This window comes from Balaenoptera musculus, chromosome 15 (genome assembly GCF_009873245.2).
Source record: "Balaenoptera musculus isolate JJ_BM4_2016_0621 chromosome 15, mBalMus1.pri.v3, whole genome shotgun sequence".
NCBI lineage: Eukaryota > Metazoa > Chordata > Mammalia > Artiodactyla > Balaenopteridae > Balaenoptera > Balaenoptera musculus.
Genome location: NC_045799.1, coordinates 47,903,702 through 47,916,768, shown reverse-complemented (window position 1 = coordinate 47,916,768; position 13,067 = coordinate 47,903,702). Strand labels below are relative to the sequence as shown.

Genomic DNA, 13,067 nt, shown 5'->3' with positions numbered 1-13,067 from the left:
TTCCTTGCCATTGTTCGTGGGTGCAGCCTTCACTGTCCAGCAGATGTTATGTGCCTCTTTTAGAAAAGGCCCTGAAAGGGAAGGTGAACACCTAGGAATCCATCCATCTCACGATCTTGCTTAGGAAAGACTCGTGAAACGCAGGGTGTCCTCCCCAGCCTCCACCGTAGAGCTGTGACTCTTCCCTTTCCCCTCTGACCATCGCCTTCCTGAGATTGCTGGTTCTGTGGCCAGGGACATGGGCTCCTAGCATGGCTTTGTAGAGAGACCGGACTGGTGTCAGCTGTACTCAGCTGACAGTGTACAGTTTGGGTGGATTCAGAGTAACAGGAGAGGTATCATGACTCTCTTAATGCATAATTGTGTTACTTTCTAAGGATGGTATCCCATATTATAATGAGGTGTTAAAATGTATAATATTAGCTGTCTCTAGAATGATCAAATGTATGTTTCAGAGTCTAGTGATCTTCTTGGTTAATGGTTCTAGGTATTTGACACCTGCAGACTTTTCTTCTAGATGTCATGCTTAAAACACCGATACCCTTCAAGTTTTAGTGAACTTCTTATTTATCGCTGGGAGCCATTCAACTAATCAACACAAAGCAGCCTTCACATGACTAAAATCTCAGTTCTCTTACCAAGAATTTATATGTAGCTTTTGCATAAAGGAATTGGGTTAAAAATTAATATTTAACAGCTAAAGTTCTGTAATTATTTCTTGTTCTAATAATGGTGGAAGAAGTACATAAATCTTTCAAGCTAAGCAGGTAATTCTTTTTCTTTTCAAGTATTTACTTCTTCCCCATCCCTGACTTGATTCTCTCAGTTGACATCAGTGTTATGTATTGTGTGTGTGTGTGTGTGTGTGTAGAGATAAAGCTCAACGACGTAATGAAAACTGACCAGAGTGCCAATATAAAAAGCCTAATTGTAAAGTACTGTAATAAATGTTAAACTTTATTCTGGTCTGTAATTGTACTTTTTTCAGTGAAATTTAAATTTTCTTTTTTTTTTTTTTTTTTCCATTTTTTGGCTGCACTGCATGGCATGCGGGATCTCAGTTCCCCGACCAGGGATGGGACCCGCGCCCCCTGCAGTGAAAGTGCAGAGTCCTAAGCACAGGAACACCAGGGAAGTCCCGAATTTAAATTTTCATTTGGAATGAGATATTCTAAGGGACCTGCCCTTCTCAGAGTCAGTGCTTTTCATCAGCAGGTAATCACAGGAGCATCTTTTTTGTTTCATTTCTTTTTAATCCCTCTTCTCTCCCCTAGGAGCTTGGTGTCGGTGGCACAAGTCAGTGGAAAATCTGTGGCCTGGATCCCACGTCTACGCTCGGCATCTACTTTGAAGTAGTCAATCAGGTGGGCTGCATTTTTTCATGAATAGTCGCGTCTCAGTGTTGTGTTTTCTGATTTGTTACAGCCTGGTGGCCTCCGGTTTCTTTCTCCACAAAGTGATGCTACTTTGGGCTCGTGTTTGGCCTGATCTTAGTCTGACATCATCTTTTTTATTCCTTCCAGGGTTTGGTCAGAGTCAGACAGCAAACTGCTTTTGTCACTTTGTTGTTGAACTGATAAGGTCATCAGAAGAGGAATGGCTTTTGCCAGCCATCATAATGTTGGTGAATTTTTGAGTGTGTCAGTTTTTCCCCAGTATTTTATTTTTTAAAATTCAAACGTACAGAACGATAAGTAGAATTGTATAGTGAATACCCAAGTATCAACCACTCAGGTTCTGTAACTAACATTTTGCTCTGTTTGATTTGTTACACATCTAGCCATTCCCCAATTCATTGTGTTTGGATGCATTTCGACGCAAATTGCAGTCATCAGTGTCTTTCATCCCTAAACCCTTCAACATGTATATCAACTCACGTTCAGTATTTATTTCCATATGGTTCTCTTTTTTGAGGTAAAAGTTGCAAACAGTGAAATGCCCCGATCTTAAGTGGACCATTCAGAACGCATCAAGAACCTTGCAGTCACCGCCGTGTCGGTCGTCTTAGGACGAGTGCACAGGCTCTGTGACCGCTTGTGTGGGGTCATGCGGTGACAGTAACGGTTGCTGGCCTCTTGTCCTGCAGCACAACGCCCCGATCCCGCAGGGGGGCCGCGGCGCCATCCAGTTCGTCACGCACTATCAGCACTCCAGCACCCAGCGGCGCATCCGCGTGACCACCATCGCCCGCAAGTGAGTGGCCCCGGCTTCCTCTCCGCTGAACCTCTGGCTTTTTGCTATGGAGAGAGAGTCTAACATCTAGTAGTTTATCTCTGTGATTCCGCTGAGTGAATGGTTCTCACCAGCCCTCACTGGCTCATTTGATCAGAGCAGGACGGGGAGGAGGCACTGCCGGCTTAGAAGACTCTCCTTTCAGTAGGAATAAGTTCATTAAAAATTATTTTTCATTATTTATCAAATAAGTGACCCATAAATATACCCTCCTTATAAAAGATTCAAGCAGCACATAATTATGTAAAGAATGGGTCTCTCCCACTCTCCCCAGAGGTAAAATGCTATCACTGTACTGACATGTAACTTCACAATCCCATCTCTGTGCAGTTATAGACCACGTGTGTGTATTATATACATGATGGCTTATGTGAAGATATTCATAAGTTTTTCTCAAGAATTTGTCAAGGACACCTTCCATGTCAGTACATAAAAGCCTCTACCTCATTCATTTTATTTTATTTTGAAAAAAAAGTTTTTGGAAGTATAGTTGATTTACAATATTATATTAGTTTTAGGTGTATCATATAGTGGTTTGAAACTTTTGTAGATTATACTCCATTTAAAGTTATTATAAAATGTTGGCTGTATTCTCTGTGCTGTACAGTATATTCTTGTAACTTATTTATTTTATACATAGTAGTTTTTACCTCTTATGCCCCTCCCCCCTTCCCTCTCCCCACTGGTAACCACTAATTTGTTCTCTATATTTGTGAGTCTGTTTCTGTTTTGTTATATTCGTTTGTTACATTTTTTAGATTCCACATATAAGTGGTAACACAGAGTATTTAGTATGTGTCTTTCTCTGTCTGACTTATTTCACTAAGCATAATATCCTCCAGGTCCATTCATGTTGTTGCAAATGGCAGAATTGCATTCTTTTTCATGGCTGAGTAATATTCCTGTGTGTGTGTGTGTGTGTGTGTGTGTGTGTGTGTGTGTGTGTGTAAAAATACAGGAACAGATTATGTGTGTGTACACACACACACACACACCCTCGTCATGTGCCCATGTCTGTGTCTTACTGGAGAGCCGGCTCTCGGGCCTCTCCCGCATGCAAGCGCAGCACTCACTCTGGAATGGTCAGTTGGGCAGATGCACAGAGTCAGCTCAAACACATCGAAGCAGCGTTTGACCAGGAGGCTGCAGCGGTCCTGATGGCGCGGCTGGGAGTGTTCCGAGCAGAGTCGGAGGAGGGGCCGGATGTGCTCCGGTGGCTGGACCGACAGCTCATCCGACTGGTAAGCTGGGGACAGTGGCACTACGTTCAGTCTTGGTCTCTGCTCTACTTTTGAGAGAACTGTCGTTTAAACCTATTATTTTATACAGCCAGTAAATAAGAATTTTATCAGTGGCTTACCTCATGCCAAACATCAGATGTCCTGAGAATGATGTAAAAGAAGTGTTAAATATGCATCTTCCCCAAGGGCTCACGTTACAGTTGGGAAGAAACACCACACACAGGCCGTTTAGGTAATGGTACAAATCTGAGTGTGTTGAGGGCTGACTTAGATGAGTCCCTGTGAATCCTGTGGTTCTCTGTTTTCCCTCTAGATCGTGGAGGGTTTGGGGGGAAGTAGGGGTCCATGGCCCAGTGAGTGTGAGGAGAGGCCTGATGTGTCCTTCGGGGTCTAATCAGGAGAGAGAAGCCACGTGGTAATTTAAACGGGGAAAGTGTTATATAAAGAATTAGTGTCACAACAGGGGATTAGAATAATTAGGGATTGGCTAGTAAGAGGTAAAGAGAAGTCTGAAGGATACAGGGTAGTAGATCCGAGGGGTGCTACTTCCAAGCTGAGGTAGAGTACCCCAGCAAGACCCACATCCCTGCAGGGCTGACGGAGCTACAGGTGGGGCAGGGCCATGGCTCATTGGGTCTCTCAGAGCAGAGACGTTGCCGTGGTGCCTACTGGAGGGACTTAGTAGAAGTTCACCCTCTGTGGCGCCGAGAAAACCGTTCACCAGGAGGCGTCTCAGCAGGGGCGCACGGGGCTGGGGGGCTGCAGGCGCCAGTGCTGCCTGAAGATGCTGCAGCCGTCCGCTGACCAAGCGTAACGTAGTGCCCTGGCAGGGGAAAAATATTTAAGGGCCCCAGATCCATTTCACAGCAGACGGAAAGGGTAAGTTTGGAGCCACGAGGCAATAAATCAATAATTGAAATACCTTATGATCTTACCGTTTGGAAATTCACAGCACGTGTTAGTGATCAAAGGTCCTGAAAAGCACAGTAACAAAACTTATTTAACTTTGTTTAGCCCTATGTGTGCCCCTGCTGTCCCACAGAATCATTTTTTCAGGGAATGCCAGCATTGCAAACATAATGTGCAATTGAGCAGAGGGTCCAAGTGGTTGGCGAAGGCTTCTGGTGGGAAGTGAGCCTTGAGTCAAGTCTTTTTAAAGAGAGTAGAAGGCAAGGCTTGCCAAGTGGAGGGCCCGGCACCCACAAGCCTGTGGGGTGTAGCTGGGCATTCAGTTTATGCTGGGGACCCTGGAGAGGCCGCTGTCACGGGTGGCCAGTGACTACGATGGGGGAGCGGCAGTGCAGGTGCAGGTCGCTTGAGCAGTGCCTTGACTGTAAAGTGACGTCTCTGCCTGGGTGTTAGAGGGGAAGGATTAAGTGTGGTTCTTAGGCAGGGGTGTGAGAGCAGCATGACGCTGTGTTCACACTGCCCGTCCCTGTATAAGATAAATCGGAGGGCGAAAGGGCTGCTGTTACGGAGGCCAGCGGAGGATTTCGCTGGCTCCAGGGAGCTGAGACCAAGGAGGCGGTGGTTCAGTTGGAGGGGAGAGAAGCTTTGGAATCAGGCTGTATGCCGAGAGAAGAATTGACCAAACTTGGTCGAACTATACGTGGAACCAAAAATGAAAAAAATCGGGCTTCCCTGGTGGTGCAGTGGTTGAGAATCTGCCTGCCAATGCAGGGGACACAGGTTCGAGCCCTGGTCTGGAAGATCCCACATGCCGCGGAGCAGCTAGGCCCGTGAGCCACAACTACTGAGCCTGCGCGTCTGGAGCCTGTGCCCCGCAACGGGAGGGGCCGCGACAGTGAGAGGCCTGCGCACCAAACAGAAACGAAGACCCAACACAGCCAAATAATTAAATAAAAAATTAAAAAAAAAAAAAAAAAGCTAACTCAAGTTCTTTTTTTTTTTTTTTTTTTAATTTTTATTTATTTATTTATGGCTGTGTTGGGTCTTCGTTTCTGTGCGAGGGCTTTCTCTAGTTGCGGCAAGTGGGGGCCACTCTTCATCACGGTGCGCGGGCCTCTCACTATCGTGGCCTCTCTTGTTGCGGAGCACAGGCTCCAGACGCGCAGGCTCAATAGTTGTGGTTCACCGGCCTAGCTGCTCTGCGGCATGTGGGATCTTCCCAGACCAGGGCTTGAACCCGTGTCCCCTGCATTGGCAGGCAGATTCTCAACCACTGCGCCACCAGGGAAGCCCAACGCTAACTCAAGTTTTAAGTGTGGGCAACTGCAAGAATGATGGAGCAGTGGGAAACAGGAAAGGAGAGCAGCTGTGAGGGGGAGGGAGGGGAATCCCCTTTTCTAATGGACTAGTTTAGTTTGAACGTGAACTTGGATGTCCAAGGAAAGCCACCCTGTAGTTAGGATAGGTCCTGACAGGAGCTCAGGTCGGAGGTCAGCACTGCATGTGGGGGAGGGATTTGGGTGACTCTGGCCTGGCCGTCATGTCGTTTGTAGCCAAGGCAGGGAGGATGGGAGCAGAGGGCCAAGAACTAACCTCGGAGGAACCCACCGCCGTCAGGAGGAGGTAGGGAGACGGGCTGTCGGATGAGGCAAAGAAGATAAGTCGGAGAGGTGACAGGATGTAGGAAGGCGCTGCTGCGGCGGCTGAAGAAGATGGGTCAGGAGGTTCAGGGAGTCACGTGGCTCGTGGTGGCAGGGAGTTGAGGAAGGTGAGGTCTGTGCAAGGCTGCAGTCGGAAGAGGGTCACTCCCAGAGATGAGCTCTCTTTAGATGGTGAGCATCTGACTCCCTGGTGAAATGAAGTGTGTGACATGAAGAGGAAATAAAGGCAGGAAGAGAAAATGTTCAGAGATTTGCCTGTGAGAGGAGGAAGAAAATGGAGTTGTAGAATAATAGAACATTAGGCCTGCCTGTAACTGCTAGGATGTCAGAGTCCTGGAGGATTTTCTTATGGAAGAGGCACCTGAGAAGGCTTCTCTAGCCCCTCGCTGTCAGAGCGGCCTTGGCCAGCATCGCCTGGGAGCTGCTTAGAACGTGGGGCCTTCAGCACCCCCACCCCTGATCTGCATTTAACACCCCCTGGGTGTTGGGGGGCTGGGCTGGAACTTGGGCAGGCAGGGGCGGAGCTGAGAGTGGGGCATGGCCCTCCTACTCCAGGGAGTTTTCAGGTGACCCTAAAGTTTTTTGTGTCTTTTTTTTTTTTTCTATTTTCTCTCAATAGTGTCAGAAGTTTGGACAATATACTAAAGAAGACCCCTCATCTTTTAGGTTATCAGATTCCTTCTCTCTATATCCTCAGGTAAGTAATATATGTTTTTTAAAATAACTAAAGAAGAAAGTGATAGAAATAAAACTCGCTGCTCTCGGGGTCAAGTCAGGACTCCGTGTGTTTTGAGACTCCATTTGGAGGTGATGAAGGTCGTTCAGTTCAAGGCCAGACAGTGCCTGAGCCCCACGGAAGATGCAGGTGACACGCAGAGAGCAGGTGCACAGACTTTGGGGAGAAGGCAAAACAGGATTGTTGCTGCAAGGCCACGACACGACCTCTGATTTGTAGAAGTTCTGGGTGGATGGTCGCCCGTGAACATGAACGCAGCAAAATGAGACCGCAGTTACCATGGTAGACGGTGACGTGTTTGTAGTGGCTGTGCTGTGTCGTGACTGTGAAGACCCGCACGTGGGGGGGACCAGGTGTGTGGAACTGTTCGGAGCAGGGAGCGGGTGGTGGAGCGAGGCGCCGCAGGTGGGGGTCTGGGTGCTGTCTTTTCTGAGCCTCCACCCTCGTCTGTAAGTGTGGCAGCTGGGGCTCAGCTCCGCTCCAGGGGCGAGGCTGGCTGACCCCGTGTCCGCCGCGGGCCAGGCACCCATTTGGCTTGGTGGCCAGGAGCCAGCTTTGCAGCTGGGCCCGGGGTGTGCGGGTCGGGCCCCTCACAGGTGCAGCTTCCCCAGAACTGGAGGCAGACTCAACCTTTTTCCCCTCGTCCCTCAAGGATGCCTTAATGAGGAATAAGTAGGAAGAAGCAAACTCTCAATCTTAAGTGAACTTGTTAGGACTTTGGTACTCCATCGGGTATTACCTTTTTGAATACTCGATTTGGCAAGTGGACGCAGGCTTCAGTCATGAACTTGTACAGCTTGGAGTCTTAGGGCTAAAGGAGGGAGGCTTCAGAGGTCACCTCACTGGACGCTCAGCCAGGGTAGGGCTCTGCAGTACCCACCGTGTGCCTGTCTGTCCTGTGCCCGAGCAGTTGAGGCTGGACGGCACTGTGGAAAGAGGCCGGGCCCGGCCAGGGTCAGGGCTGAACCGGGTTCCAGTGCTGGCTGCGTTGCTGCCGGTCTTGGATGAGGTCCCGAACCTCTTCAGAAGGATGGAGTTGGTCTGGGAAGTGGCATGCAGTCTTTCTAAAGCTGGGGAATCTTTTCTTCAAGAGGAGCCTCTCAACAGCCAGCACAGAGAGCAGACAGACGTGGTGACCCGTACCCCTGGGCCCCGAGGATCCGCTAAGGCTCGGAGGGCAGTTTGGAAACCACCAAATTTAGATGATTTCTTAGATTCCTTCTGTTGAAGCGTCTAGCATAGAGGTCCAGAGCCAGGCAGCCTGGAGCAGAGGCCGGCTCTGCCGCTCAGTGGCGAGGGGTCTTAGGCACGTTGCCTGCCCCTCGGTCTCCTTGCCTGTGAACTAGGGGTGGTAAGAGAGCTTTCCTCGTGGCTTGTCGGGGGGACTCGATCATTCTTGTCCAGTGCTCTGTGCCCTGCATGTAGGATGTGCTGAATGTCAGCCTGGGTCATTATTTAGGAACCTACAATTCATTATATTCAAAAGCTTCTCAGGAAGCTTTGTTTCTTTGTTTTATTTTTGTCTGCGTTGGGTCTTCAGAGCTGTGCGCGGGCTTTCTCTAGTTGCGGTGAGCGGGGGCTACTCTTTGTTGCGGTGCGCGGGCTTCTCATTGCAGTGGCTTCTCTTGTTGCGGAGCACAGGCTCTAGGCGCGTGGGCTCAGCAGTTGTGGCTCGCAGGCTCTAGGTGCACGGGCTCAGTAGTTGTGGCTCGTGGGCTCTAGGCGCGCAGGCTCAGTAGTTGTGGCGCACGGGCTTAGTTGCTCCACGGCATGTGGGATCTTCCTGGACCAGGGATCAAACCCGTGTCCCCTGCATGAGCAGGCGGATTCTTAACCACTGCACCACGAGGGAAGTCCCTCTCAGGAAGCTTTGTACTTCTCAAGGCAGGTCGTTTTCATCTTCTGGCAGCTCTTTAGCATGAGCTAACAGCTGCTCTCCCACCCCTGCTCCTTGGGGGCTGGAAGGAATGCATCTCTGTCTGCAGTGGCGACTCCTGGCCTTTTCTCCCTTGAGCTCCTCACTCCCAGCGCTCTGCCTATGTCTCAGCACTCTGGCCTCTCCTGTGCTGTCACTGTGCCTGGCGTCCCTCCCCTGCCTCTGGCTTCTTCTCACACGTCTTTTAGGCCCCAGTGGCTTTGGGGACGCTCCTGCTGCACCTCACCCCCACCCCATCGTACCAGGACTTTCCTGCGCTGGGGCCCTGAGTGCGCCTTTTCCCCACTGGACTGTGACCTCTTCAGAGCAGAAACTCTGCTCTGCGACCTGGCCCGGTGACTCCAGAAAGCAGTGCTTCTTTGCCTTGCCTCTTTCATGCAGGAGCTTTGACACGCCCAGAGGGCCCCCTCTTTTTCTAAAAATTATGTTTATTTCTAATTGTAGTGAAAACCCCATAACATAAAATTGACCACCTTAATCGTTTTTAAGTGTGCAGTGTGGTGTAGTGTTACGTATGTCTGATTGTTGAGCAGGGAATCTCGAGAACTTTCTCATCTCATGAACCTGAATTCTGTACCATTAAACAGCAGCTCTCCCCTCCCTCCTCCCTGGCCCCCGGGGCTGCCACTCTACTCTGGTTCATTGAACCCAGAGGCCTTTTTCCTAAGGGCTGGGTTCTCCTGTTTCCAGGGAGGGGGTCTACTCTCTGGGTGTCTAGGAAGGTGACAGCTGTGTGCATTTGTCTTTTTCTCTGTAAATGCAGTTCATGTTCCATCTGAGGAGGTCTCCATTTCTTCAAGTCTTCAACAACAGCCCTGATGAGTCGTCGTATTATCGACACCACTTTGCCCGACAGGACCTAACCCAGTCCCTCATCATGATCCAGCCCATCCTCTACTCCTATTCCTTCCACGGGCCTCCAGAGGTAAGGGCCGCTGTGAGTGCTTCTCCCACATTTGGAATCACCTAATACAGACTGTTTTTTCTAGCACGTTTACTCTTAGAGCAAAACTGTAAAAAAGAAAACTTTGAGTCTTTATAGTAATTTAACATTATTTCTGAGTGTTAAAAAAATGTGCATAGGAAAAAGTCATAGGACGTGTAAAATTAGAAAACAATTTAAATGTTCAATAGCAGGAAAATTAAGTAATTAAGAAATATTCACAAAGTTTATGTAACATAATAAGGTAAATCCTTATGTTAAATAAAAAAGTAGAAACTTTTCTAAATTATGACTTTTTAAAAGCCTGCAAGAATTAAAAACTATAAGGAAATAAACCAAAATTTCAATATTTGTTGTTCTTGAGTAGAAATTTTCAAATTTTGCTAAATGAATGTAAGTTTAAGTTACTTTTCTTATTGAAATAAAAGTCATAGTCAAATGTATTTTGTAGTAAACTTTAAAATTTGTATCAAAGGATGTTCTTTTTCATGTAGGCATTGGAGTTCTCTGTCATCTACAGCAGTAGATTTGAGAGAAATATGTCTCTGATAGAATATATTTCTAGCACAAAACTGAGAAAATTTGGAATTATTTCTGGTTCCTAGAGCAAAAGCTAACGTTCATCTCACTTCCCAGTTGATGAGGGATTATCTGGAGCCTGTTTTTTCTACCAAGTTGAAATCTAGAACTGCCTAGTCAGGGAGCAGAATGTGGGGATTTGGCACGAAGAGGAGACCCTCGCTGCTGGGTGTGGGGTTGGCGGGTGGCCGTGTGGACACCGCGGGAAGACCCGTGCCATCTCTCCCTTTCGCTTCAGCCTGTGCTCCTGGACAGTAGCAGCATTCTAGCTGACAGAATTTTGCTGATGGACACATTCTTCCAAATTGTCATTTATCTTGGTGAGGTAAGATGAAGTTAATTTCTTTCTTACTATCATTTTTTACTAATTTAGGTTTTTATGACATCTGAAAAAAGAATTTGGGCTTAGAAAACCCACAGTTTATTATAATGAGTATAGTGGCTTTTATGCTAGTGAATAAAATTTTTTTTTCAGGTCCCTGAAAAAAGGGGGTATTTGTATATTTAGTAATTTTAATATTACTTGCTATAAGTAAACGTCAGGTTGTCCTTTTATTTTTTTTAATTCTTATGCAGCTTTTTTTTTTTTTTTTTTTTTGGGCCATGCCGCAAGGCTTGCGGGATCTTAGTTCCCCGATCAGGGATTGAACCTGTGCCCTCGGCAGTGAAAGCGTGGAGATCTAACCACCAGGGAATTCCCTAATTTTTTATACACTTCTTAAAGGTTACTTTTCTCATGTTGTACAACACATCCTTGAGCCAGTAGTTTGTACCTCCCACTCCCCCACCTGTATATACACTGCCCCCCACTCCACAAACCACTCGTTTGTTCTCTATACCTGTGAGTCTGCTTCTTTTTTGTTACATCACTAGTTGTATTTTTCAGATTCCACATGTAAGTGATATCATACAGTATTTGTCTTTGTTTGACTTATTTCACTTAGCAGAATACCCTCTAGATCCATCCATGTTGCTGCAGATGGCAGAATTTCATTCTTTTTTATGGCTGAGTAGTATTCCATTGTATATATCTACCATGTTTTCTTTTTCCATTCATCTGTTGATGGACACTTAGGTTGCTTCCATATCTTGGCAATTATAAATAATGCCGCCATGAAAATTGGGGTGCATGTGTCTTTTCGAATTAGTGTTTTTGTTTTTTACGGATATATACCTAGGAGAGTAGAATTGCTGGGTCTTATGGTAGTTCTATATCTAGTTATTTGAGAAACCTCCATACTGTTTTTCAGGTGGTCCTTTTAAATCACTATGATTTATTGCTTTCTGAGTTGTCAGGCAAGATCAGTTTACTTTTCGTCAGTAAACTTTTTATATTCACACTGTCCTTTCAGAGTTATGTTAGAGTCACTAGTAAATACTGCTAGGTTTGGGACTAGAGTTTTTCTCTCAGGTAATGTGGCCCAGTGAACCTTATGCCAGGTCTGTGGATCCCTAGGATGGCTGTGGATGGTGTTCAGGGCAGCATGCATTTCTTTCTCAAAGAGGTTCATGCCCTAAGGAAACGAATGGCTCCTCAGGCGAAAATCCTTTAACTGAGTGTTATATTCAGGGATATATTCTCTTTTTTGTCTATTGTACATTTTTTACCTTCAGTACATTGCTTTGGCAACTGACTTGACTTCCTGGTGTCTGTACATTAGAAGTGATTTCAGATGTCCTGAAAAGATGTAAATTGTGTTTCAGCATTCTTTAATGCCCTAGAAAGAAATGGTTTTTCTAATACTAACAGGCATTTTATAACTTTAAACTGTTTTCAGCATATTAACAGCCACTCTGCTAGCCACTTGCCCACAGGTGCCAGGTCATCAGTAGTGGTCCTAGACTTAAGGCTGGGTGACCGACCAGCTGCTGTTCCCACTGATTCCTTCAGGAGCTTCCCGTGTCTTCAGCTCATCCCTTATAGACATCTCTGACTACAGCTGCTGTCCTGTTCCTTCACACATTGATTGAGCACCTTCTGTGTGCAAGGGATAGGTTCTAAAGATGAAGGCAGATGACCTTGCCCTCGCCCTTTGAAAGTCCTAAGCCTTCTGATTGCGGGGGTTCTTATGAACTCTTGGACCCAAGCAAGCCGATGGGCATTCCCTCCACGCCACCAGCCAGTCAGAAATTAAGACCTGGGAAACGGTGCTGGCGCAGTAGGGGAGGTGAGAGCAGGCTGGTCTCCTGACAGCAGTTCTGTTTCCAGAGCACATTCCTCAGTTGTTACGTCTTCTTACTCCATTTTCTCTCTCCATTGCTTTCTTTTTTAGTATCCCCCGAATAACATGTGAAAGCACTTCCGTTTAGTTATAAAGATATATTAATCAGTCAGTGAGTATTTCTTCATTTCCGGCGTGATTAAGGTGTGTTTCCTAGCACAGTTGCTGACGGGAATGAAAGAAGGATTGAGACACCATGTTTAGTTGGGGAGACAGTCTTTCCTTTCCACACTTTGGTGTATTGCCTTCTGCTTGTTGCCTAATTAACACCCATGCTTTGATTCTTACAGTTGATCTCCACCACCAAGAGGCCCGGGGCCCTGGGGAGCAGGGGTTAGGGTGGAGTTGGTCCCACCTGCCTGTGGCACTGCCGAGCCCCAGAGGAGGGCGTGAGATGCGTGCCACCAGGAAAGAGAAGGGGCAGTGGAGTCTGTATAGGAAGCCGGCAAACCCCGTTCCCTGCCAGGGGTTGCGCGGACGTGAGGGCTAGACCAAGCGATAGCTGGGGAGGTGGAGAGCAGGGGAGCCCAGGGCTCCTTGGGGCACCCGATCCGGGGTGTTTGTCAGTACAGTTAGAAAGGGGAGGGGAGGTGTGGTGGGCACGGACA

The 13,067-nt window shown here is 47.3% G+C and overlaps 1 protein-coding gene across 4 annotated transcripts in view; it reads left to right on the top strand.

The window, feature by feature from the left end:
• The window catches only part of SEC23B (SEC23 homolog B, COPII coat complex component), a 38,323-nt gene that overhangs the window by 16,947 nt on the left and 8,309 nt on the right, over positions 1 to 13,067 (top strand). For all 4 annotated transcript variants that reach the window (XM_036825989.1, XM_036825987.1, XM_036825988.1 and 1 more), the window contains 6 exons: positions 1,275 to 1,364; positions 2,087 to 2,193; positions 3,320 to 3,473; positions 6,663 to 6,740; positions 9,479 to 9,640; positions 10,476 to 10,562. In XM_036825989.1, coding sequence (XP_036681884.1) covers positions 1,275 to 1,364; positions 2,087 to 2,193; positions 3,320 to 3,473; positions 6,663 to 6,740; positions 9,479 to 9,640; positions 10,476 to 10,562 — 678 coding nt within the window. The remainder of the gene's footprint in view (positions 1 to 1,274; positions 1,365 to 2,086; positions 2,194 to 3,319; positions 3,474 to 6,662; positions 6,741 to 9,478; positions 9,641 to 10,475; positions 10,563 to 13,067) is intronic.